The sequence below is a fragment of the Sus scrofa genome, chromosome 16 (genome assembly GCF_054392235.1).
Source record: "Sus scrofa isolate SSC_HxYL_T2T_F1_AM1 chromosome 16, Sscrofa_HxYL_maternal_Yorkshire_Landrace_v2.0, whole genome shotgun sequence".
In the NCBI taxonomy this organism is placed as follows: domain Eukaryota; kingdom Metazoa; phylum Chordata; class Mammalia; order Artiodactyla; family Suidae; genus Sus; species Sus scrofa.
In genome coordinates, this window is record NC_139398.1 from 50,013,961 (window position 1) to 50,041,159 (window position 27,199).

A 27,199-nucleotide genomic window follows, 5' to 3' on the forward strand; every position below is an offset into this window, starting at 1 on the left:
ATTCATATATTGGGGCCTACTTCTTGTTCTCAGAAAGTGGAGAGGCTTAAAAAAAATCCTTCTCTTTCTCGAATCCTGTATCCCTTAAAGTAAACCTAATTAGGTAGTAACTTCTCAGACAATGGTCCATCTGGATTACCATTAAACAAAGATCAGAGGAAGGCAGATTATTTCTCACTTTGATTCCTACACTTGTGGGTAAACCAGAAGCCACAGACCATGGCACCCTGTATAGATCTAAGCGTAAAGGAGGCATCAATAAAGGGGTGTGAATCAAATGATCCAGGAAGTCACCTCATTATTGTGCCTTCAGGGGAACTGGGTTCCCAGGGATACATTAATGAACAGCTACCATGCTACACCCCTAAGAAATTACTGAGAAATATGTTAGCAAAATAAATAGTGTACTGAGGCCAACCCCCTTATCTCACTATAATCAATAATTATTTTTGGCCGACCAGCACTTATTTCCCCTAACAGTACCCTAATTTCTTTCAGTTTCCACTGGGTTGTCCAAATTATAAAATAGCACACCATGATCAAGTGCTTACTAAGTGCCATGCATTGTGCTTAGTTTTTCATAAATATCATCTCCAATAATTTTTCACAAACTCCTTAGGAGATAATTGCTATTATCAGGCTGGCTTCAAAAAAGGAAGAACTTGAAGCTTTGGGAGGCTAAATGAATTGTTTGAGAAGAAACATCTGTAAGCGGCAGAACCAGAACATGAATCCACGTAAGCTGGCCCCACCCCTTAGGCTCTCACTCTGACATTATATTACACGGACTGGTGCAAGAGCCAGATGCCCTGTTCTCCCTTAGCCAAAGCCCAGGACCCAAGGTCGGCCAACTGGACCCCTACACTGGAATCTGACTCTTACACAGAGTAACAAAGGAACTAAAAGCAGTTGCAGGGACCTCACTCGATCTTGTCATGAGATTTACCCCTTCCTTTTAGGCTTTCGCCTTCTTTGAAAACGCACTGATTCCTTCAACCCTGATCCTCACACCTCCCCATGAATTCTCGGCGAATTGGGAATTCTTCTAATATTCTCCCACTAAATTCCATTTTGATTAAGCTAGCAGGGTTGGTTTTTATCTTGCCACCAGAGGCTCACTGCTGACATCACTATGGAAGGGGAGGCTGGAAATCAGCCGAGCAGAGAACTGCATGGCATCTTCAGAGCACAGGATTTGAAGCACTGTAGGTGTCTAGCACCAATGAGCAGTGGCCGTGAGGACCAGAGGTGCAGCAAATGCCAAGCTAATTTCCTCTGCTGCCCTTTCTGTGGAAATGACGCAGGGTGAAGCCCTCCCTGGCCCGTGGGCTGGGACACACCAGCCCTGCCTTTTATCTCCAGCACCTAAAGCGGTCTGCAGTGAACAGATTCTGGCTGTGAGGATCTGTAGAAATACAGACTGTATGAGGTGTGGCTGAAGAGTAAAAAGACTCCTAGAAGCAAAACCTTTTCCCCCCTTTCTAAGAGTCACCTGAGAAAGCTGTATATATGCCTATTCCATACCCTGCTATCACTCTGACAATTCTAGGAAAAACTCTGTCTTGGAATTGCCTTTAGAGTCCATGTGACACCTCTCTCCGATGCCTTAACATTATCTTATCCCTTGGAGTGGCTCCTTTTTTAGAATTAGCCTCATTCGGGCTAATCAGATATCTTGTTTGGTGACTAAGGTTGGTAATCATATTGAAGACAATATTTTTGGTCAAAAGTAAAGCATGACAAGAGTTCCCTTCATGGCTCAGCGGTTAACGAAACTGACTAGCATCCATGAGGACGTGGCTCGGATCCTGCTCAGCTCAGTGGGTTAAGGATCCGGTGTTGCTATGAGCTGTGGTGTAGGTCACAGACGCGGCTCAGATCCTGATTTGCTGTGGCTCTGGTGTAGGCCAGGGGCTACAGCTCCAATTTGACCCCTAGCCTGGGAACCTCCATATGCCACGGGTGTGACCCTAAAAAGACAAAAAGACAAAATAAAATAAAATAAAATAAAAATAAAATAAAAAGTGAAGCATGACAGTAAACTGATTTTTCTCATATGGCCTGTAAACTGTCTCTAAAGCTGTTCCCCAAATGCTTTCGTCAACGGCAGCAGGGAGAAAAAAGCATACAGTGTACAAAGATGCATATGGCGTATGCCGTACTGGGAGAGTCACCAGGAACAACACAATCAGACAATGTGACAAAATGTTTACATGGGTTATCTGTGTACTCTGCAAATCCAGGAAAGTATTATTATTATTTATTATTTTTATAGCCACATGCATGGCATATAGAAGTTCTCAGGCCAGGGACTGAATCTGAGCCACAGCTGTGGCAACACCAGATCCTTTTAACCCACTGCCCTGGGGCCAGAGATTGAACCTGCACCTTTGCAGCAACCTGAGCTACTGCAGTCAGTTTCTTAACCCACTGCACCCCAGAGGGAACTCCAGGCAAGTACTATCATTATTATTATTATTATTATTATTATTATTATTACTCAAAACATTTAACTGAGGAGTTCCCGTAGTGGCGCAGTGGTTAACGAATCCGACTAGGAACCATGAGGTTGCGGGTTTGATCCCTGGCCTTGCTCAGTGAGTTAAGGATCCGGCGTTGCTATGATCTGTGGTGTAGGTTGCAGACATGGCTCGGATCCCGCGTTGCTGTGGCTCTGGTGTAGGCTGGTGGCTACAGCTCCGATTGGACCCCTAGCCTGGGAACCTCCATATGCCGTGGGAGCAGCCCAAGAAATGGCAAAAGACCAAAAAAAAAAAAAAATTTAACTGAAAAGACTCTGGGCATTTGAGTAACTCTTCTAAGGTCACAAAGCAGAGCAGGTGAGCAGGAGAGCCAGCAGTGATCTCTCTCTACTGCTGTCATTCCTGTATGTAGGTTCTGACTTGTACATGAAGATAGCAAGCACTTTGATTTTTTTCAAAATTAAAAATCTGCTACAAAAGAAAAGCTAGATCTACTTCTGTGTAAACCATTTTCATTAAATAGCACAGTCAGTGACTTAAGAAGCATCTCAGAGACCCTCACCTCTTCCTCACCTGAGGCCTCAGTTCCCAACCCATCCTTTGCGATTTTCCTCCTTGGCAATTTGGGAAACCTTGCTTCTACTACTCTCATACCACTATCTTCTGATGTTGCTAAATTTTCCCTAAGTTCCTCAAGTGGTTCCCCAGACTCTTGCCAGTCTCGAAGCAAATTTGCAGGGTAGATAGCTTCCTGGCTCTCATGGAAGAGATCTTGGCCGGCCCCATTCTCTCCTCCTTTCCTTATTTTATCTACTCATGTATCCAGTCATTTACAAACCTTCTGTTTCCTATTTACTTAATGCTCTGTGTCACTCAACAGAACACAGTTTATCTTTTTAAATTCCACAAACCCCTAGGATAATTGTCCTATAGCTCAGTGGAGGTATTTCATGGCTCATTGGGTCCTGAGAGCCCAAGTACACTCTTTTACAGCTAAGTGACTGAAGGGAGTGAAGGAGCAAACCCATTGATGACGTTCCCCACGTGGACAATTCAGTGTACAATGTGTAAATATCAGAAATGCACCCAGGGAAAAAAAAAAAAAAGACATGAGTATGCATTTGTCTTGTCAGGCAGGCAGAATACAGTGGATTAGAAATACTTTGGGTACCAACACTGCCAATAAAGAACCACGCAAAAAGAAGATGGCACACTAAAAAGACTGGCTATGGAGACATCAGAGATGTCTAGAGGAAGTATGTTCGGAGCCTAGAGAGCTGGGGAATTTCATGGCCAAAAATGCTACCCACAACAATGATAATGGAGATGAAGGGCCAAGGGCAAGTCTAAATACAAAGAGAAGATGAATATCATCCCATGGTAGAAACTGTTCTCTCAGGAGGTTAACAGTGAGTGGTCCTAAAAGTAAGGTGAGTGCAGAGGCTCAAGCACTGCCCTATCCAGAACCCTGTAACATCCTCCCTCCGCTTCACTGCACACACACACACATCATGCGGTCCTTTCCTTGTTGATGTTCCTGCCCTGGGCATTGTCATGACAGCAGGTACTTCAGAGGAGACAGGAAAAGAACTGAGGGGTTGAAGAAGGCCTGAGGACTTCTACCCCCCTCTTTAGCCTGTATAACTGCCTCCTTAGGGTCTCCCAAAGGGGGGTTGTATATCCACAGATCTTATCCCTCCTCTGTCCTCCCCTCCATTCATACATGTTCAGTAAGACACAACATAGGTTCATTTTCTGCTGTCTCCTTAAAAAAAAAAAAAAGAAGAAGAAAATAACTAAATAACTTGGGGGAGAAGAGAACAGCAGATTGTGTGTGTGTTTCTCTCCATGTACCAATACATTTTAAGGGAAGGAAGCCTTAACATTCTGCCTTGAGTCAGACTTAATCTGCACTATATGCTGAATTATCATAAGATTTGTTTAAAAGATTGCTATGCACGTAGAGTCTTTAATACGTATTAAATGTCAGAAATGTTACCTTTTATTAATATGAGTATGAATAACAGATCCAATGTTGTAGAAAGCCTTTCCTGAGACAGTGAAAGAACAAAATGCTGTGAGTGAAATCCTCACTTATTCAGAGTTAAATAATTCAGTGTAACACTTAACAAGGAAAATTTGGGAAATGAGACCCATAGGAATTTTCATTGTTTTGCCCCATCACAGTCTTGTATTTCTGAGTGTGCCTGGAATATTTTTTAAGGCATACTTGGGTGGGATGCACTTTGTGGATAAAGGGAATGATGTAAGAATGCAGCTTTTGTTATTCTTTTTTTTTTTTAAAGGGACTTGGTACTGTGTCTGAGAAGACAAAAAGAATACAGTTACTAAACAAAACATTTTTCAAACTCACTCCCACCCCCATACACAAACATGGAAATGAGACTTCATTTTCTCCCAGGAGAGGAGCAAGCTGGTCTAACTCAAATTTGTATATATTTGGGGCGATAACAGCAGTGATGGCGCAGGTGATGACGACCAGGAGGATGAGGATCGCGCAGATAATAGTGTCACCTTGTATTTCCTTCCGCTAATCGCAGAGCACTGCACACATATTATCTTGTTTATCCTAGACTGCATTCATTGTTTGTTAGATGGGGGTGTGGGCACCACTATAAACAGAAAATGATGGTTTTCCAACAGCTTTCCAGCAACTCAATGGCAACACTGTCTAGAGCAGCAGTACCCTCTCCTCTTTCATTCAGTATTTGATTATTCTCCCAGATCTGGCCCATCTGTTAGTTTGGAGCGCTTGCGAAAAGAGTTGTGAATCTATTTCCTCGTCTCCACTTGCTCCTCTGCTTAGAAATGACTGATGGTTTTCCACTGCTTGTAAAATAAAGTCCACCATTATTTACACTGGCTTCTGATGATCTTCACGCCATTGCCTTAATCTAGTCTTAGAGCTTCCTGTTCTGCTGCTTCCATACACTTTCAACTCTTTTTGCTCTTTGTGGTCCCAGGCCCCTGAGCTGGACCAGCACCCCATGCTTCCATATCTCACTCTGACTGCTCCTTTGTGTGAGGTGGTTTCCCTCTAACTATAGGGAGAACTCCACCTTCTTCAAAGTTCAGGGGAGAGCTTCCCTTGGGTAGAACCTTTTGCTCTCTCCTTCAAATACAAACAGGCATTTGAATTTACTTCAACTGTGCTACTTAGCTTATACTTAGTTGTTCATGATTGCATCTCCCCATGTGCCTTTCTTGAAGCCAGGAGTCACATTTTACTCATCTTTTTATTTCCAACACCTACCTTACTGCATGCCACATTTACGGTGCAGAGAAAATATTTGTTGACCAAATAGATGATGATGATGACGATGGTATAGAAATAATGACAGTTACATTTGTTGAATACATTCTGGGTACTAAGCACTATGCTAACCACTGTCTGAGAAATAACTGATGAACTTACATGTAGAATGTAAAATATGGCACTAATGAACCTATCTACAGACTCACAGACATAGAGTAGAGACTTGTGTTTGCCAAGGGGGAGTGGGGAGGGAGTGAGATGGACTGGCAGTTTGGGGTTAGAAGATGCAAACTATTACATCTGGAGTGGATAAGCAATGGGGTATTACTGTATAGCACAGGGAACTATATCCAATCTCTTGGGATTAGAACATGCTGGAAGATAATGTAAGAAAAGGAATGTATATATATGTATGACTGGGTCACTTTGCTGTGCTGCAGAAATTGGCACAACATTGTAAATCAACTATAATAATAATAGTAAAGAATTAACTGATGAGAAAATGAAAGCTTAGAGAATTTAAGTAAATTGACCAAGACTACACAGCTAGTAAGAGGAAAGCTGGGTTTTCAACCTGCATGGTTTCACTCATAACCTTTTTGCTATTCTGATTAAATAAATATGCATTTTCATTTAATTGTTTCAGTTAAAGTTATAACAAAATACCCAGAGTAGATATTCAGGCATTAGAGATATAATTAAATTATGTTTTCCCATGATTATGCCATTAACTTGTTTTCACTGTTTAGAAAACCAACTTTAATAACTTTAAGCAGTTCCTGGTCAAAAACTGTGTCAGACCTGGTCTTCTTACAAATTAGTAGATGTAACCTACTTATCTAAATCAAAGTATGAGAAGGCAAAACAAGTTAACCTATAAGGAAGAAAACAGACTTTGACCCCTCTAAAAGATCATAAACTGAATTAATGAATGGTCATACTCCATGCACTTAAGCAAATCTTTTAGTGCAATCCTTTGTCCGGAAAAGTCTTTTTAATGTGGGAAGTTTTGTGCTAGTAAACTCCTCTGTCTCAAAAAATTTAGAACACTCCAAAGTCATTAGATACGTTAAGTACAAACATAAAACAAGCAAGTCCTGCCCCCCAAATAGCCAATGTCTAATACTCACATACACAATCTTTATTAATTTTTTATTAAAGCTATTAGGCATAACATATGCCCAGCATTCTTCAATCACATTCCTAAAAGAGCTTATGGCACACTCATCCTCTGCAATTATTAAAATGTTGCTGCAAGCTTTGCTCTCATTAAAAGAAAAGGGAGAAAGAGCTGCAAGATGAAGCGCGTGCCAGCTAGCGGCTGGGGAGGAGTGGAAGACTTCCATGGCAGTGGCCGAGCCTTCACCCTCCCTCCCTCCCACACACGTTGTCCTATCGCACATTTTTAGTTCCCCTCGGGAACTGTCCCCTCAGGCCTCACATATTTCTCTCACCAAGGTCCCTTTTGTCTTCTTTATGTAGCTCCTGCTAACCACTACTATCTGTTATATATATATTTACACATCTATACATCTATATTATATTTTGTATAATACTATATACACTAGTGGTATTTCATACTACATACAGTAGTTGTTTTTATTACACACATGTGTGCACACACACACACACAGACTTAAAAGACAGACCTGCATAAGTCACTAGAATCATTACTGTCACCATAAAATAGTTGTTTAGATTCCTTTCTTTAGTAAGTGCAAAGGGTTAAATGATTAGTCCAGATAATAGCAAAATAATTGTTCCAATGCAAACATATTTGGTTTTTTCCATCACTGGATTTTATATAAACTGCTTTGTGCTTCAGAAGAACAATAAACATACCAGATTAAGTTTCTTCTCGGGTTGGGTTTTGACTAATTAGTATCTTGGGATAGTTTACTTTTTACATTCTCTGCTTACCAACTGATTAAATTCTATTCAGAATTTTTAAGACAAGGAGTTATGAATATTCAGGGTAAAAAAAATTATGAGTGGAGACATACCAATTTTTTTTTTGGACTAAAACTACTTTTGTGTTATTTTATGCCTATCTCTGCATTATGTGTCTCCCTCTACAGGTAAAGAGCAGGCAATTGTACTAGTTTTATTGCTTGGATAAAACTTGTATTTTTTCCTTTGGCTGCCAATATTTACTTATCTGAAGGGCTTTAAGATATAATGAAAACAGCTCTAAATACAAAGGCCTGTCCAGGGAGAAACTGAGACAGGATACTTTCGAATTTCCAAGTTCATGTACAAAAAAATCCACTGTTATACCTGTTAGTCAGAAATCACTATCTTTTAATATTTCCTTTACTTTCTCCAAAACATATACTTCTATAGTGGGTCTGAAAGGCTACCCTAATCAGATGGGTGATCCCACAGAGGTATAATAAAACCCTAGACTTGGTGAAAAGGAGTCTGTATTCCTGGCTCGGCCTCCAAGGAGCATTTTTTCTCACTAGGTCTCGGTTTTGAAAACAGAAGTTTAAATACATTTTCTCTCAGTTCCATTCTCCTATGAAAATTCTCAATGTAAAGATGATTAAACAAAGGGACAGAAAATATGGAAATTACACATAACCATATAGGAAAACGATTACCAGGATGACATGACAAAGTTTCAGCAGGTGGCTGCATAAGACTTTTCTTGAGTTAACATTGTTTGGAAATGAAATGCTCAAAAGGACTAACTGTGCCGCTAAAGCCATGGCTCTTCCCCCAAACCAGGGTTTAATGTCACAATGCAGGTAAGGCTTGGGCAGCTCTGGCTCTTTGCTGCCCTCTCATGTTTCCACACACTCTTTCGTTCTGCCATTCACTAACTGATATGAACCTATGCAGGTGAACCACACTCGAAGTATCTTTATTCCAAAAAAAATCTTTATTCAAAAAAAAAAAAAAAGTCCCGCCGTTACTGCTTGCAAACAAAATCATAAATGAAGTGCACCAGTTAAACTGATACATCATCAGCATCCTCCTCTACTCTATCAGCTTTTAAATTAGCTTTAGGAAAAAAAAATACCAGACATGGAGTAGGATTTAGGAAGAAACACTTGGTTACCCATGACAGGCTTCTCTAACTTATCTCCCTGAATTCCTGCAACAGCACGGAGAGTTCTGAACTCATATCTCCCAAAGGAGAGAGACAAGGTTTGCACTCGAGCCTCAAATGCCACGCACAATCTTTTTGTTCTATCATACTTAAAGAACAAACAGCTACTTAGTAGGAAGGCTTTTTTATAAATACACATTTGGAAGCTTTATTTTTAAAAAATTATTAAATTGCTGTAGAGCTATGTATTTACCTATTAGGTATGAAAATAAAAATCTGGCAACTAACAAACATGCTTTAGCCCTAATGATATACAATCAAACTTTCCTGGTTTTAACACATGTCAAATGGAATAACCTCCAGCAGGGGGAAGAGAGTATTTTAAGTTCTGCAGGAGAAAGTTTTAGAAAAGAATAGTGTGACAAAGTTTTTAGTTCTTCTTTTTAAAAACTCGGAGTTATAACCTGACCCCCTTGCTGTACAGTGGGAAAATAAAAAAAAAATTAAAAAAAAATTAAAAAAAAAAATAAAAATAAAAACTCGGAGTTGATTTATGGGAACATTAGAGAGAGTTAATTTTCCTTCTTCAAACCTCTGTAACTCAAAAGTAAGTTCTGCAATACTTAAAATAATCCTGAACTTATTTATAAAACAGAAATAGACACACAAACATAGAAAAAGTTTCTGGTTTCCAAAGGGGAAAGGGAAGGAAGGAGAAATGAGGGGTTTGGGATTGACAGACACACACTACCATATATAAAATAGATAAGTAATAAGGACCTCCTTATAGCACAGGGAAGTATTCAGTATTAATTATTTGATAATTATTATTCATTATTATTCAATATAATTATTCAATTATACTCAATATCTTATGATAAACTATAATAGAAAAGAATCCGAAAAAAAATATGTAACTGAGCCACTTTCCTGCACACCTGAAACTAACACAACACTGTAAATCAACTATACTTCCATTAGAAAAATAATTTAACATCCATATCACAAAAGTACCAATGTCTGTGGCTATGATGAGAGGATGAGATATAGCATGGGGAGTGCCTGGAGGCCATTTATAACAGGCACAGAGGAAGTCTGTCCGTTTTGACCGTTTGGGGAGAGAGCCCATAACTTTTAATCCTATGACCTTGCCGGTTTATCTTTCTCTCATTCTTCCCTGTTTTTCTGTCATCTCCGGCCTGTTCTTTCCATCATCCCTAGTTCTATGTACAGAATGAATCCTAGAAACAAAATCCAAAAAAACCACAAGAAAACAAAATAATGTACTGCGTGCTTAATCTATGCTAAGAGCATCCCACACATGATCCCATTTAATTCCGTAATAACTGTATCAAGTATGAGCACCATTTTTTTTTTTTTTTTTTTTTTTTGTCTTTTTGCCATTTCTTGGGCCGCTCTCGCAGCATATGGAGGTTCCCAGGCCAGGGGTCGAATTGGAGCTGTAGCCACTGGTGTACGCCAGAGCCACAGCAACTCGGGATCCAAGCCACGTCTGCGACCTACACCCCAGCTCACAGCAATGCTGGATTCTTAACCCACTGAGCAAGGCCAGGGATCGAACCCACAACCTCATGGTTCCTAGCTGGATTCGTTAACCACTGTGCCACGAGGGGAACTCCCGAGCACCATTTTTGCAAATGGGAAAACTGAGGCAAGGAAAGGTTGTGTCACCTGCCCAAGGCCACACGCCTATCATGACAGAACATGGCTTGGATTCTGGACAGGCAGAGCACAATTTCCAGAGCTCTCTGTCAGGTCAGTCAGGTTCTATGGAGTTGCCCCAGCACTGTGCGCCACAGCAGCCTTGTGGACCAACCATGAACTTAACTGTAGGCTAGTTCCTCTAGACCCTCAGCAAAATTTCTAAGGACAAGTTCATCTTCAAGAGTGCCCTACTGACTCTTTTAACACTCTCCTCTGCCCTTGCCAGGACTACTGCAGAATACAGCTGGGTTCCAGCAGCAGAAGGAGTGAACTTGGAGGTGGGTTCTGGGCAATCAGCTGCTGAGGGAGAAGAGTCTCACACATCACATTTTCTGTGCATCTCAAGTCTTGTACTGAAGTCTCAAGCACTACTATTATCACAACTTAGGTTTTTCAAAGTTCATTTTTTTCAGAATGAGTTCAGAGAGGGGACTGTGCCTTGCTATTGCTCTCATTCCCCCCTCCCTTCATGTGACTTTTCACCTCGGTTTGCCATGCTTGGGCCAAAAAAAAAGACTGCCACTCCATTCGCTAGTCAGCTAACTTCCTCTTGTGCCTTCTGATGATCACAGCTGCAAGAAGCAGTTACTCAGTTAATTAGCGCCCTTTCCTAGATATTTCTAGATCCCCACTGCCCCAGGCCTCAGATCAAGATCATGGGGCTAAAATGAGGCCATAATAACCTTGATGCCCAGATTTCATTGGCTCATAGTTCCCTCGGGCATGGCTCCTGGGCCTCACTCAGCACTAGCGAAAATTTTTGGGAGCATCTATGGTATCTCCCACATGTGTTCACAACCAAGTCTGTGCCCTCTGAATGCAGCTAAACTCTCTCTTTAATCAGTGCCAGACGTCTGCCAGGGTGGCTGGACAGCTGTCCTGACCACGGAGCACCCGCCACCTCTTGTTCAACACAACAGCCTCCACTGGCACCTACAGCTGTTCTGGGAGGGTGCTCTGTGGGGTGGACTCATATGTGACCTCAAGCTACAAAAGCTTTCGGGGACCAAAAATAGCACTGAGTTCTGCACAAAATGCGGTGTCAAGGAGTTTTGCTTATTGCAAAAATAACAGGGGGTGGGGAGCACCCTTCTTTACATGGGTCAGATGTAGGGTCTGGAGCAGGGCTGGGGACCAGGTTGCATGTGGTCTTTCTCACCACAGACCCCCCCGCACATGCTCACAGAAGTCAGCCTGCATGTCTCTCAAAACAGGTAAAGGCATAGAAACAAAGGAGTTTGCTTCCACATCCCACCTTCATTTGGGCTCTTTTATATTCAATTGGGGTTTCTAAAGCAAAAAAAAGCTTACTCAAAGAACTTATTTTAAAGGAATTTCACTTATTGTTCACCTCTTGACCAACACAAAGAATAAAATGGGTAAAACAGACATAGACAATGAAATGTCAGTTTAAAATTATCAGCAGTAAGATTGTGAAAGATACACACGAACAAGAGAACCAATAATGTAATATTCAATGAAACACAAATCCTATCTGAAAGACATTAGGGGAAGACCAACAGGAACAGCTGTTCCAGAATGACTTTGATGTGGTGTCCTGGTTGAAAAGTCCTGATGGGACATGATGAAGTTAATTTTCAACCAAACTGCAGTCACTAATAACAGAATAATGAGCTCCTCAGCATATTAGGAATTGGAGTCTAAGGAAGACACTTGAATCAAGTGAAGTATTGGTCTAGTTTGGAGAACAGGCTAATTTTCTTCTGGTAATAATTTTAGAAACCATAGGTTTTCTTTGCCAGGCAATTACCTTAATGAATCAATTGGGGTTTTAAGAAATGATTAAATGATTTCCATTTGGTTACAGGTTCAGCAAAAGGAGATCATTTGTTGTATTTTGGTTCAGCTGAGGTCAAGCCCCAAAGACTAAAACAGGCTAATAGGAATTGGGATAATTTTTTTCTTTTGCCCTTTATACCCCACATGCTTCTGTCCACTTCTCTTCCCCAAATATCTGTTCTTTAGATCTCATTGAACTTTTCGGAGTTCCTGTCATGGCTCAGGGGAAACAAGTCTGACTAGTATCCATGAAGACGCAGGTTCAATCCCTGGCTTTGCACAGCGGGTTAAGGATCTGGCGTTGCTGTGAGCTGTGGTGTCAGTCGCAAACATGGCTAGCATCTGGCATGGCTGTGGCGCAGGCCAGTGGCTACAGCTCCGATTTGACCCCTAGCCTGGGAACCTCCATATGCCACGGGGTGCAGCCCTAAAAAGACCAAAAAAAAAAAGACAAAAAAAAAGACAACCCCCCCCACCAAAAAAAACCACTTTGTTTCTGTACTGGATAATTACTTCTCTCCTCTCCCAAACTGAATTTAATCTCAGTTCTCTAGGTCCAAATCAGGAGTACTTGAACAGTACTCCTTCCTACACACTACAGGTTTACTGATTAACCAAGTAGGTACATTTATGCTTTGATTTTCATTAAACCAAGTTACCATATAATAACATCATGCTGATAGCACAAGCTTAGAAACAACATGGTCCCCATTTTGAAGGTAATGCTCTCCCTCAAAATGCAAATGCCAGAGCAACGACAAACTTAGTAAGAGCACAAATTTAACTGGTTAAAAAAAAAAGGGTGCACTAGTACAATTTTTCCAATAGCTTAAATGGTCAGCTTGTAAGATCAATAAGAGAAATGGTACCATAGAACAGAAAGGTCATTTCTTGAAGATTTTAGAATTGTGGAAAAACATTGGTGCTATATTTTTTTCCTGGACATGAGAGGAATAAGCTCCCAGATCTTTCTTACCTGTTATGGTGGCTTTGTTGATGGATGGTTGGTTGCACATGGGTGATCTTCTGGCAAAGAGAGAAAAATACAGAACACTAAATATGTGATACTTGTGGGTTTGAGGACTGTCTCAGTCATTTCAGATTTGCCATTTTAATTTAAGGATTATTTTTAAGTTAGGGCATGCAAATGAAGATTTCCTTCGGACTAGCCAATCAAGTTCTTAGGCTGCCTTTGTACTATAGCTCTGATCACTGTGCCAAAAAACAACAACAAAAAAAGCTAAATCTCATAGTGATAGACTTTGGGGTAAATAAAGCTGATGTAAGTGTCAGAGGGACATGATAAAAGAGGAAGTTCTTATTGATTGGCCATATTTAATTAAGCCAAGGCTTACAGAGCAAACACAGACTTTCTGAACTTGAAAAAGCAATCAATTTACAACTGGTTCTCTAATACACTGTTAAGAAACTTTTCTTTTCAGCATAAATTCTCGCAATTGCCTGAGAATTATTGGAAGTGAACAACTCCGTGTAAACTATATTACACTTAGAGAAGCTACTTCAACTTTTCCCTTTCTATTTTCTTATACTGAGAAACATCTCTGATATGCTTGTTTGAGAGGTATATTAAATGACTTGTCCAAATAGATGCTATAGAGACTTTAGAAATAGTATAAACTAAAGGTATTCAATCAATTCTACTTCATATTCTCTAATTTTCCAGATGTTGGCCAAGTTTCACAAGATGATTATAAACCACTTGAGGTTAAAAAAAAAAAACAAACAAATGAACTAAAAACATGCTATGCGGTTAATTAGTATTTCCTACACAGCCCAGCACAGTGTACCCAGTACTTAATAAATTATGTTGAAGAGAATGTCATTTATGGAATACCCATTAAAATTTTTTGAAATGCAATATTTTAAAATTGCTACAAGTGAAAGCACATCAAATACAGTGATCTTTAAAAAAAAAAAAAAACTTTAAAAAATAGACATATTCAAGGATGTCCGAAAAAATTTTCTTTTTGATTTTTGGGGTTGTCTGTTTTGGTCCTCCCAGTGGTGGCTAACACTTAATAAGCACTTACTGTGTGTCAGATGCTATGCTAAGTGAGAACTTTGGATAAATTATCTCATTCAATCCTCACAACAAACCTTAAGGCAGGCAGTCCCATTGTTCTCATTTTACCAATGAAACAAACACAGCTTTAGAAAGTGAAATTGCTTCTTAAAAGGGAGAAAGCTGGGATTTGAACTAAGGCAATGTAATACTAGGGGCTGCAATCTGGTATGCTGCATTATTTTTAGGATGCTTTTGTAGAACCTGTGAAGATGGCAGGTTCCTGCAGAGCCCTGGTCAAATATGCCTTCTTGAGATGATGACTCTCTTTGCAGGGCTTGGAGATATGGGGGTTGGGGGGGGGCAGGGAATAATCTGGCACCTTCTAAATTCCCACTGCCTTGGTTCTGCTCAGCATCTGGCTCTGTCTCATTGCTCTTAAATTTACTGATGTTGGTTTGGGATTGAAATTTTGTGTTTGATTTAAAATGCACCAAAATTGGGAGTTTCCATTGTGGTGCAGTGGAAGCAAATCCAACTAGCATCCATGAAGACGCAGGTTTGATCCCTGGCCTCACTCAGTGGGTTGGAGATCTGGTGTTGCCATAAGCTGTGGTGTAGGTTGCAGACACGGCTCAGATCCTGAGATGCTGTGGCTGTAGCTGTAGCTCCCTTTCACTCCCTAACCAGGGAATTCCATATGCTGTGGGTGTGGTCCTAAAAAGCAAAAAAAATAAAAAAGAGAAGAAAAAGAAAATGCACCAAAATTAACTTCTGAATTATTTTAGTTTTTATTATGAAATAAAATGGGGGAATTTGAAATTGAATGCTTCATAAAAAAGAAAGGTTAATATTTAAAACTGCTACTCTGAAAGTTTTGGTCTATATATTCATAGTTATCTTCTCACTGAGAGTTTATGATTCCAATCATTTATATAATGATTACCCCTTTTTAGTCCTTGCTCTGTGAAAATGTAGAAAGCACTAATTTTGTCTGGGAGAGGCATCGAAGACATATTTTTAAACTTCTATAGTTTTAGAAAACCAAATCAGTTCTTGTTTCTTATTATCTCCTTTTGATATCAGTCCTACAACTGGCACTGGGAACTTGATATTTCAAGTAATGACTAGCAGAAAATATTAACCGTTTGATCCATGGCTACAGCAAGAGATCATTTAAAAAAGAATGAGCCAGAAATCGCTTCTGGAATGGAAAATCTCAAGGGCAAGGAAGAGCAAGGGGACAGGAACCAGCAGTGAGTTAACAAAAGTCAATCATGCGCAAGTGAGGCCTGCAGCAACACCAGATCCTTAACCCACTGTGCCCCAGCGGGAACTCCGAGACTCGTTTCTTGAAGCAAACAGAAAGGGTGGATTGTGCAAGTTAGCACATGCCTTGGACAAAGCCCAAGGGTGCTCTTGGGAGTGTGCTAGCGGCACCCTGAGTCCTACTATTCTGAACCTGAGAAGGCTGATTAGGTTTGGCTCAGTCGAGGAGGTACAAACCTGTACTGACCAAAAGCAAGACGACAAAGACCTTTACTTAGTCTACCCCGTAACACTGTTTGGCTAGACATCACCCAGGCCGTTACACAGCAGGTCACGTGCAGGCATAAGATAAGTTTTTCTGTCCTCCTCTAGCTGCTCTTTTCCACTTTAATCTGTTTTGTCCCTGGAAGTCAGTTGAAAACATCTGTCTTGTATAGAATGGGCCTCAGATCATTTTTGGGGGGACAGAAAGGCCAGTCAGATGCCTTTACACCTGCTGAACGAATGCCCATCTGCTGCAGGTGTAGATGCTGGTACCCAAGTGACTGAGTCTGAAGGAAGCATAAAAGGGGTTAGTTATAAAGTTTCTTGTTCTCCTTTTAAAGACAAAATGCTCAATTTCCTGAATAAAATAATGAGGCTAAAAAAGTTTGGAAGGGACACCAGTAATTTCATTTCTCCTGCAGGGTTGAGACTTTCAAAGGCTGGGGGGCAGGGGAGGTGGGGACTGTCCCTAGGAGCAACCGAATGCCGAAAGCCCCCGAGAGGCCACTAACCATGGAAGACACATTTGGTAATGAACACATAGCTTGAGGCACGCCCTCAGGTTTCACACATGGCATCACCAGGTCACTCTTCCTGCCAGCAAACAGTGCAGAGTGATTACCTGTGCTGGCTATTATTATACTAGGCACCGGGAATACAAACATGAACCAGATACAACCCCTGCTCTCTGAGAACTGATATTCTGAAGGAGTGCCCAGACGAGCAAAGAGGCAAAAGGAACACTGAGAAAATGTGCTAAAATAGGGGTGATGGAGTTCCCTGGTGGCCTAGTGGGGTATGGATCTGGCATTGTCACTGCTATGGTGCAGGTCATTGCTGTGGCTCAGGTTCAATCCAAGCCCAGGGATCTTCTGCATGCCATAAGCAAGGCCAAAATAAATAAATAACTAAAAAAATAAAAGTAAAATAGAAGTGACTACAGGATGCAATAATACGGCAGTGGAAAGGCATACTACGCAGGCTGGGACCTGTGGGCATGTGTGCATGTTGAGCGTTAAGAGACAGTGCCCCCACATGAAGTTATATTTAAGCTGTAACCTAAAGAATTAATCACAGTTAGCCCAGGGGATGAAGAAGGGAAGAAGTTGAGAAGTAAAAATACTGCAAATTTTCATTACCTGCAAAATGTGACAATCAGTTGAAGCTTCTGGCTTTCATTCCAGTTATTTGCATTGTGGCATTTATATTGATTTTTACAAAACCTTGTTCTGGCACAGGAAGTATATGTACATAATGATGGCCCGAGTTTTTTTTTAATCATGGAAAATGTGAATTTGGGAGATAGATTCTATTATTATGGGACGTAAAGTTCAGTTGTTTTTTTAGTGCTCAAGAAGCAGTAACCACAACAACATTTTTGTATGTTTAGGTAAGCTATGATTCCAAATTAAATTTTCATTCACTGTCCTCTTAATATTGATTTAATGCAATGCTTTTTTTTTTTCCTCCTGGAAAATTCTTCAGAGTTGATATTTTATTTATTTATTTATTTATTTGTTTGTCTTTTCAGGGCTGTACCCTCAGCATATGGAGGTTCCCAGGCTAGGGGTCCAATTAGAGCTAGAGCTGCCAGCCTACGCCACAGCCACAGCAACACGGGATCAGAGTCGCCTCTGGGACCTACACCACAGCTCATGGCAATGCCAGATCCTTAACCCACTAAGCGAGGCCAGGGATCGAACCCACAATCCCACGGTCCCTAGTTGGATTAGTTTCCTCTGTGCCATGACGGAAACTCCTAGAGGTGATATCTTAATGAGAATATTATATTATTTTATAATAGGTTGTCAAAATAATGGCATTTGAAAAAGTGAATCAGTTTTCCACTTAACCTTGGCTTCTTATTTTTTGCTTTTCTTCGGGGCCACACTCATGGCATATGGAAGTCCCCAGGCTAGGGGTCGAATTGGAGCTAGAGCTGCCAGCCTACACCACAGCCAGAATGACTCGGGATCCAAGTCCCTTCTGAGACCTACACCATGGCTCATGGCAACACAAGATCCTTAACCCACTGAGCGACTCCAGGGTTCAAACCCACTTCCTCATGGATACTAGTCGGATTTGTTTCCACTGAGCCACAACAGGAACTCCCCCCCCCAAAAAAATTTTTTTTTCATTTTCCACCTTTATTAGAACCCCCAGGTTAAAATTATTTTCCATCTCAGCTTTCTCTCTTTCAATTGCTTCCCCTGTTATCCTATAAGTCCCAGTTTTGTTGGGATCTTCATGGTGCTGTTGATCTAGTTCAGTAACAGCTCAAGAATTAGAGATCTTTGCTGTGATATGATGCTTCTCCTTGCCTTAGAATTAAGAGGATAAAGTGGGGTTAACTTTAAGGGCTGACGACACTCTCTGCCTATGGTTAATTTATAAAGTCAGCCAAAACTGTAGTTACCCTGAGTGTAAATAACTGGGCAGAGGACTGATCATGCCAGGTGATTTCTGACAGATGGAATCATCATATTTATTTGTCATCCTGCTTCATCTCTGATATGAGAACCATCATCACACAGTATTTATAGAAAATTAACAGGACATCGTATGACTTAGAGTAAATGGTTAGACAACATGGCAACTATTCAGAGAAATCTAATATATCACCTTGAGTTCAATTAAATTGAGAAAACACTGTATGAAGGTCCAGCCAGAAGGAGTGGGAGAAAATAACTTACTTGCTAGGTGCTCGGTCTTGCAAATTAGTCAACGCAGCAAAGTTGTTTCGGACAGTTCGCAGGCTGGCCAAGACCTACAACAAAAAAGGAGTCTTTAAACTTCTTGAAATGAGGGCCTCTTTAATGAAATTTGAAATGGTTTGGTGACTTTAAAAATTGGTTTGTTCAGTGAAAACCTGACACCACTTCCAACTTAGTTTCATATACTACTGAAGAACCTCCCAGCATCTGGTGACATTTACATGTATCCATATGAAATCCACAGAGGGCAAACTTAAAAAGATTTTCTGGATTATTTCTCCTCATGGTCTATGAATATGGTGACAGGAGCAGCAACTGCCACAGTATTTCTGGATTCCTCAGCCACCAAAAAAACAATGTCCCAGGCAATATACAGAGTGCTATTGCATTTTATGCAAATTTCAAATCATGTAATATGAAATATTCATAAAGTCTCACTTTAAGGGCAAAATGTAAAACAGTTCTCTTACCAAGTTCTCTTCAAACCAAGAATGCCATAATCTTAAAATCCACAAACCACACCCTTTTTTTTTTTTTTTTTTTTGTCTTTTTAGGGCTGCAACTGCTGCATATGGAGGGTCTCAGACTAGGGGTCAAATTGCAGCTGTACCCCCTGGCCTATGCCATAGCCACAGCCATGCCAGATCCCAGCTGCATCTGCAACCTACACCACAGCTCATGGCAACACCAGATTCTTAACTCACTGAGCGAGGCCAGGGATCAAACCTGCTTCCTCATGTATGCTAGTCAGATTCATTTCTGCTGAGCCATGACGGGAACTCCAAACTATGTACATTTTAAATTGTTTTTGCACTTTTGCCACAGGGCTACTCTAGCTAATACACAGAGATTCCTTTCCTCGTGAAGGTTATCTGATTCATGAATTATAAGGTCTCGAATAAAATGAGACTGCCCTGAATGTGCACAGTGCCTGGCCCATGAAAGACACAAAATTTTGTTGAATAAATGATTACTGAGACACAACATAATCCACACACACAAGGCAGGACCAGTAGGCCCCACTATTTCTGATAGCTCTTCCTTTTTTTCTAATTCTAGTGAAGCTGGACAGTGGCAAAACAATCAGAAGTTAGGGAGCACCATCTCCTCCCACTTTCTCCTAGAATGGGCAAGTTTCCCCTCAGGGTGTAGCCTAGAGTTGCTAAGGTCAAAGGCCCTCTGGGTGACAATGGGAATGTTAAGTTTCTCTCAAACTTAGATTTCAGATGCCTTTGTAGATACCACATCACAGCCCAGATGGCCTGGCTCTGTTACAGTCAACATGTGAACTCAGACAAGTTCCATCGTTTATCTGAAGCTTAGTTACTCATCTGGCAAGCAGGAGAGTGCCGTCTACCTCAAGGGCTGTTGTGAAAATGCGATGAGATGACAGGTAAGGTGTCCAGAACAGTGTCTGGCAAACACAAGGCGCTCAGGGACTATTAGCCCAACAAGGCAACATTCCATTTGACTAATGATTGGGCATGTATGCCGGGAATCTACTTAATGTCTCCTAATGACAATATGCAAGAGATGGGGGGCAAATTTATAATGTTACCAGGGCTCCAGGTCTGTTCCCAGAATTTTTTTTCACTGGATGCTGACCGAGACTAAAATCAGCCTAAATTTTGTTCTAAGACAAAAACGTCTCAGACATTTTTTAAACTGGCATTCCTTCTTGTAGGTCACTGGGGTCCTGTTTATGCCCAGGACAGTGACCTACAGCACTATCCCTGAAGGAGTTAATGGTGTTTTGTAAGGTGCCAACCATGATTAACTCACTCCCTGGAAAAATCTGGTCCATTATCACATATAAACAGCTCACAGTGCCAAAAGGTCACCCTGCCTATGACGGAGGATTCGACTGGCCAACTGCTGACATCAAACCATGCTGTCTTTTATCAGGCATGAAATCTTGAATGATCCAGAAAGAAATCTGACAAATGACCCACTGTCATTAAATCATGCAGGCTGAATTTAGACTTTAAGAATTGAATATTAAGTACACTAACAAAACATTTTAAGGTTATTGCCCCCCATCAATCCTTATTCTAGGCTAAAATTTAACCTCAGAATTCTGAGAATTTTGTTTTAATAAATTAAGGTAAGTGCATCTGACAGTTGGGCAAACAGCAATAGGACCGTAGGTAACTCATGATCTGTGCTCATTTGAAAGAAAGCATTACTTCATGAAAGATACACTCCACTTGTTTTTCTGTATAAAGGTTTTTGCCTCAGATATAATAAAGATATTAAATTAGAGGATTTCATTTTGGTTTTTAAATTACATTTTTATTTTGTACTTATTTGCATAATCTATATCTTTACATGGTACACATTTAAAAGTAAATTGTCTCTCTCAATAACAAAGAAAATAATCAAAATTATTGTTATTTCTGAGAAGAGGCCAACAGATAAAACTGGGGGACCCTTGGAGGCATTAAAATATTGGCACTGTTCTATTTCTTAAACTGTTGATTTTAGTATTGTTCTTTATCTTTTAGAAAGTCTCTAGAGATCTTCTCTTATATGGATGAAATATTTCACAATGAAACGTGAAAATAGGTTTCTCTGTTTGAGCCTCTCCTCCATTCAGCTGCTTATCCCCTCGACTCACGGGCTTTTAGATTGTCTCCTAAATTTTATTTTTATACACACTGCTGCAGTAAGTACCCTTGTAGATACATCATCCCCTATATGTGCAAGTATTACATTATTGTTTTTGTGGGGACAAATAATATTTGATAAAGGCTTTATTAAGTATTAACTTGATCTTCTGCACCATGACACAGATGGTACAAACAGAAGTGTAAATAAAAGTCCCAAACAAATGTTGTAAGGAGGGTGTTGTCCTAGGCCTAGTGGGATGATCCTGGGTGTCCATATCATGAAGACACTATGTTAGCCTTTCCTGCTCTCACCTGCACTGCTGGACATAGGGTGAGGCATCTGCTACTGCAGGTGGTGGAGAACTAGAGGCAGTTTTACATAAGGCCCTGAGTTAAAGTTCAATTATGCTTTGTTTTTGTTACAGGGCCACTCTCACTTCCCTTGAATTCAATCCTTTAAGAGCTAGAGTCTGGGCTCTATTGCTCCTACAATTTTCTCCACTCTTTAATGCTTGCTAATCAAAAAGTTCCCTGAGGTTTTCTCCCACACAGTTCAATGGTTAGAAAATGAAGGTCATTTCTTTCTCTTCTGCCCCTCCAAGCAAAAGTATAATCAGTCAAGGTTAAAATACATTGGGAATGATGAAAAATAATACACTTTAGGAAAGAAATTATTACAATGTCATGGAAAATTTTTGTACAGAAATGTACTTGAGCATGAAAGGGATTAAATGCTATTTGCACACACTAATCTCAGACTTTCTTAGGTATTTCTAAACATTTATTAACCAATAAGATTCACTGAAAATGGCAGGGAAATGTGGACTTCATTAAAAAGTTAAACATTTGAACATACAAGCCAAAAAGAAATATACACTTATATAACAGTAACTATTTGAAAATATTTAAAGAGATTGCTTTAATAAAAAGATGTGGCAATAACATTCAAGTTAAAAATTCCCACTTAAAAAGCAGAGTTTTGAGGATTCTTTTTCATGCTAACCACACTTTACGCCACTAGATGGCACCAAAACACAGACCATGAGTTGTCACAGACCTTGGGGTGGGTAGGGCAAGGAGGGAGAATTTCTTGTCTTGGTTTTACCGCCAGAAAAAAAATAAACTGGAGACAAATAATGATTATACACAAGATAGAAAGGTCATTATATGGAAACATGGAAACATCTTTCCATGTTATGTTTTGGTTAAACAATATGAAATTGCTCTTTTTATATGTCAACAAAGATTGACTTGATAGTTTCATATAGTTCAAACTAAAAAGTACTAAGATCCCTAGAACATACTACTGAGATTTATTTTAATGAACGATTGAAAAAAACCTAACAAGTAGAAGCAACAGAAATGTTGTGACTTCCTTTCTAATGCGGTAACGAGAACCTACTGGATGCAGTGATAAGACCACAAGATTGCCGTTTCTGGGAGAAATGGGGAAGAGACATAAAAGGTCTTTAAAAAAACTGACAATGTCCAATTACCATGGAATAGTACTGTTTTACAGAGTTAATAACCACTACATTTTCCCTAAAATTATCCCAGAGGCTGTATTTTGGTAAGAGTAAAGATAAGATGACTTGGCTGTTCTTACCCTCTATTTTTAAATCAGGCATATCTTCTAGTCTGAATGACATGAGGTCTTTCCAGGGATCCAAGATAATATCTGGATATTTCCTGTCTTTTCTTTACTTAAAGATGTTTACTTCTTTGAATATTGTGCACCTCCAGGTGAGAATTCTGGTTGACTTTTTGAGTTTTACAAGGTAGTCCTATCACAAATAATGGGAAAGGTGGGGTCAGAGGCACCTCACTACAAAGCAGGGTTCCCTACGTGTTGTGCCTCCTTGGTCTACCTTTGGTCCCCACAGAACTCTGGCCAAATTGTGACTCCTCACCCTTGGGAGAAAAAGGCCACCCGCTGAGCATCATCACAGGGTAAGGCATTAAGATTCATTTTTGACAACGCTTAGCCTAATGGAATACCCACACCAAAAGATTTCAAAAAATGGGAGCGATATTTATTTTTAAATGGAAACAAAGAAAACATTTAGAGAGGTTATCTTCCTGGGGATCAAAAGGATTCTGAACATACAGGGGAAACCATAAGAAACTGGAAGTGGGAAAGAGTTTAGGTTCAGCAGCAAGAATGTCTAACCCCGACACTGTGTGGCTTGGGGACAAAAAGTGGAGGGCTCTGGTGGGTTATATCTATGCACCATGTTGCAGGTATCAGCCCTGTCCATCAAAGTGGAATACGACCTTGCAGGTCTTCTTAAATTCTCTTATAAGTTAATATTTTATTCCCCTAGCTTCCCAGGAAACCAAGACTGGGAAACAACAGGGAGGGATCCTTTCAGGTCTTGGAGATACACCCAGGCATAAAGAAATGAGTTTGCAAGAAGAGGCAGAAGATAAGATGGGATTGAAAAGAGACTGACAACTTTAAAGAGTGGGAGGCCCATTTTTAAGATTTATGGGAAGGACAATACACACAGAAAAATAAATCTAAAGGGATAGAAAGTAAAATGTCAACAGCAGTTATTTGGGGAGTTGGAATTACAGGAAATTTTCTTTTTCTTCCTTTTGCTTCTATTTCTTTTCTAAATGTTTCATGCAAAAGATTCTATTTTGAAAGCAGTATAGCTTTTTCACTGGAAGAATCTAGTGTGAAATTCCCAACCTCAAAACAGGCTGGGGAAAGGGGGAAATTCCTTGGTCTATTTGAACATTTCCCTGAGTGACCTAATATCTACTGTTTTCTTTCCATTGGTGAAAAGGGCCATGGTATATGTGACCAAATAAGGTCGGTATCACATCAAGGGACATAAATACCTTATGGTTCAGGCATTATAATATTTAGCATTAAATGGTGACTATTCTATCCTGTATTAAAAAATTGAGGACTTATTGCCTAGGCCAACAAAATAAGCTAGTGGTATCCAATCAGGCTTAAGAGAAGGCTATACACAAACTGCCACTAACTGGACCTTCTTTCTTACCGGCTTCCCCAAAGATGCTCCATCATTAGCAAAACTGTTCAGGGTTTAACAAGCTTTTTTCTCTTTCTTTTTCTTTCTTTCTTTCTTTCTTTCTTTCTTTCTTTCTTTCTTTCTTTCTTTCTTTCTTTCTTTCTTTCAGGGTTTAACAAGCTTTTTTCTCTTTCTTTTTCTTTCTTTCTTTCTTTCTTTCTTTCTTTCTTTCTTTCTTTCTTTCTTTCTGTCTTTCTCTCTTTCTCTCTTTCTCTCTCTCTCTCTCTCTCTCTCTCTCTTTCTCCTTCCTTCCTTCCTTCCCACCTTCCTTCCTTCCTTCCTTCTTTCAAATTCTGGTATAGCTTTCTAGACCATATACCCTAGGAAAAGGCCATTTGTGAAAACTGTGATAAAGTCACTTAAAAAAATCTGTAGCCTCTGGGACAATAACCACATTCTATAAGTTGTTGAGTCATTAAGCTAATCATAGGCAAACTCTTCTAAATAGATTCCAGGATTATTTTCAAGTGTGTGTATACACACACACACACACACACACACACAAATTCCAGAGTTGGTTTTTATTCAAAGTTCCAATTTCAAGGATTTTAAGTACACATTTATTTAATTAAATAGCTTACTAACACAGACTACATGATATTTTACATATGCATTTCTCAGTAAACTGAAATTCTATCAGTTTTTTGGAGATTTTAAGTACACTACAGAAAATGTCTAGTTATGAGAAGACAAGATTGCCTTAGAACTTAAGAGTGCTGAGAGCAAAATCCAAGTCAAATGCATTGATCAACTAGCTGGAGATGCATAAATACTACTTAAAGTAAGAAGATAAAGAATATCACACTCAGAATATTTCTTTCACATTTTACTATATATTTACATACATTTTTCTTACACCAATACCTAGAGATTTTAGTTAAAAGCAAGAAAAGCTACCTAAATAAACTCAAGTTGGAATGATGGCTTCTACACTTGATAATGGGTATTTACAGATTATTTTGCCTGATTTATTCTGTCTATCCAGCTCTCAGTTCTTAGACATAAAGTAATGGGTTCCCAATAGTAACCAATTAAAATCCTTAGCTTTATAAGATTTTGCCGTCACAAAATATGACGAAAACATACAACATTTTTGAACACAGAAATATAAATATCAGAAAGAATTCATGACCTCCAGCAAAACCCTAAGCAAATGAGACATTAACCTTCTGAAAGGGATTGTGGTTGTATTCTACTTTTAATTGCCTGCATTAATGAAAAAGAGCACTATGTATTTTGTTATTTATGGACTCATTTAAATTTTTGGTTTAAATTGTAGCAATAAAAAAATTTTAAAAGTGGAAGTGTCTTACATAATCCTGCTATCCAAATGCTGCCATTATGCTTTTTTTTTTTGTCTTTTTGCCATTTCTTGGACCACTCCCGCGGCATATGGAGGTTCCCAGGCTAGGGGTCTAATTGGAACTGTAGCTGCCAGCCTACACCAGAGCCACAGCAATGGGGAATCCAAGCCGCGTCTGCAACCTACACCACAGCTCACGGCAACGCCGGATCATTAACCCACTGAGCAAGGGCAGGGACCGAACCGCAACCTCACAGTTCCTAGTCGGATTCGTTAACCACTGCGCCACGACGGGAACTCCCCATTATGCATTTTTTTAAAAAACAATGCCAATTACGACATTTTGGAGATGCAAGAATCCTTACTGATAACAACACAAAATTCATCAAGTATTTTATTTTCTAGAAATTTCGCTGCACATTTTACATTATTCAAATCTCTTGATAACCTTATCAGGCAGGCAGTCTTGGAACTGTCATTTCAAAGAGGAGGAAACCAAACTTGCCCAAGTTCAGTCACTTGCCCAAGTTCATTCACTTATCAAGAAGTGGTAACGGGCTTTGACTAAAGCCTGACTATTTTATCCAGCTGAGCCCCCAGTTTTACCAACTGAATAAAAAAAGTCTTAGAGAAGTTAAGTGAGGTTCTAGGAGTACTAGAGGTAGTGTCAGTACAGTCTTGATTATGATTTGCATGACCCTTTGGTTCACATTTCTTATTAACAGTCAGTGGTGGCTTTAAACCTGCTTCATGCCCCAGGTTCAATCAGTTTTATCCCATTCTGTCCCCAGTCTGTCTATATCAGGGGCTCTTCACTTTTCCTGAGAAAATACTGGAGCCTTTAAAAATGATAGATACTTGGGTCAAAACCCCAGATTTTTAGATTCAACTGATCAGAGGTGCAGCATGGGATAAAAGCTTTCTAGGTGATTTAATGTGTAGCTAGTGTTGAGAAGCACTGGTCTATACAAAGACTATCTGGTTATCGACCGCTTTGTATGTATTCCAAAATTCTTTGGATTCTTTTTTCACCTTCTAGCATTTCTGTCATGTGGTTAAAGTATTTTCATGATTTGTATACCTAAAGGAACAAATAAACATAAATACATCACTCAGCTACATCTTTGGACAAATAACATGTTTGAAAAAAGAGTAAATAGAGCATTAGGTTGAATTGGAGTATTGAGTTTCAAGCACTGGTCATGCACCTAATTATACTAAATGTAATTTAATCTCTGATATAGCTTTCCTCTTCTAGTGCTTATGTCAGTTAAGGAAATGTGGTCTCATTTAAGTATGTCACTTAGGTAATTTGCAATTTGAAGCCAAGACACTGTGGGTCTATGGGTTTATAGGAAACAGACCAGCACGGGCAAGGTTACATGCTCTAGCATTGCTTTTATATTATTCGAATGAACCACGTAATTTGTATTTGTACTTGTGTCTGATTTAGAATGAAATTAAGAACCAGAACTAACCCCCACCATTAAATTTTCAGATGAGTGAGAAGTCTGTCCATTCCGCAAGCTGTGCTTACCTGTGCAAAGGGAGTCACAATCAGGTCATCTCCATGTCTGCAAAACAAAAATCCCACGTTAGGCGACACTGATCACTTGAGGACCACTTTCAAGCA

The 27,199-nt window shown here is 39.8% G+C and overlaps 1 protein-coding gene across 38 annotated transcripts in view; it reads right to left on the minus strand.

Annotated features, from left to right (window-relative positions):
* PDE4D (phosphodiesterase 4D) overlaps positions 1-27,199 on the minus strand; it is a 1,507,422-nt gene that overhangs the window by 178,640 nt on the left and 1,301,583 nt on the right. For all 38 annotated transcript variants that reach the window (XM_021076869.2, XM_085002307.1, XM_085002305.1 and 35 more), the window contains 3 exons: positions 27,104-27,140; positions 18,590-18,663; positions 13,317-13,366 (listed from right to left, as the gene is read on the minus strand). In XM_021076869.2, coding sequence (XP_020932528.1) covers positions 13,317-13,366; positions 18,590-18,663; positions 27,104-27,140 — 161 coding nt within the window. The remainder of the gene's footprint in view (positions 1-13,316; positions 13,367-18,589; positions 18,664-27,103; positions 27,141-27,199) is intronic.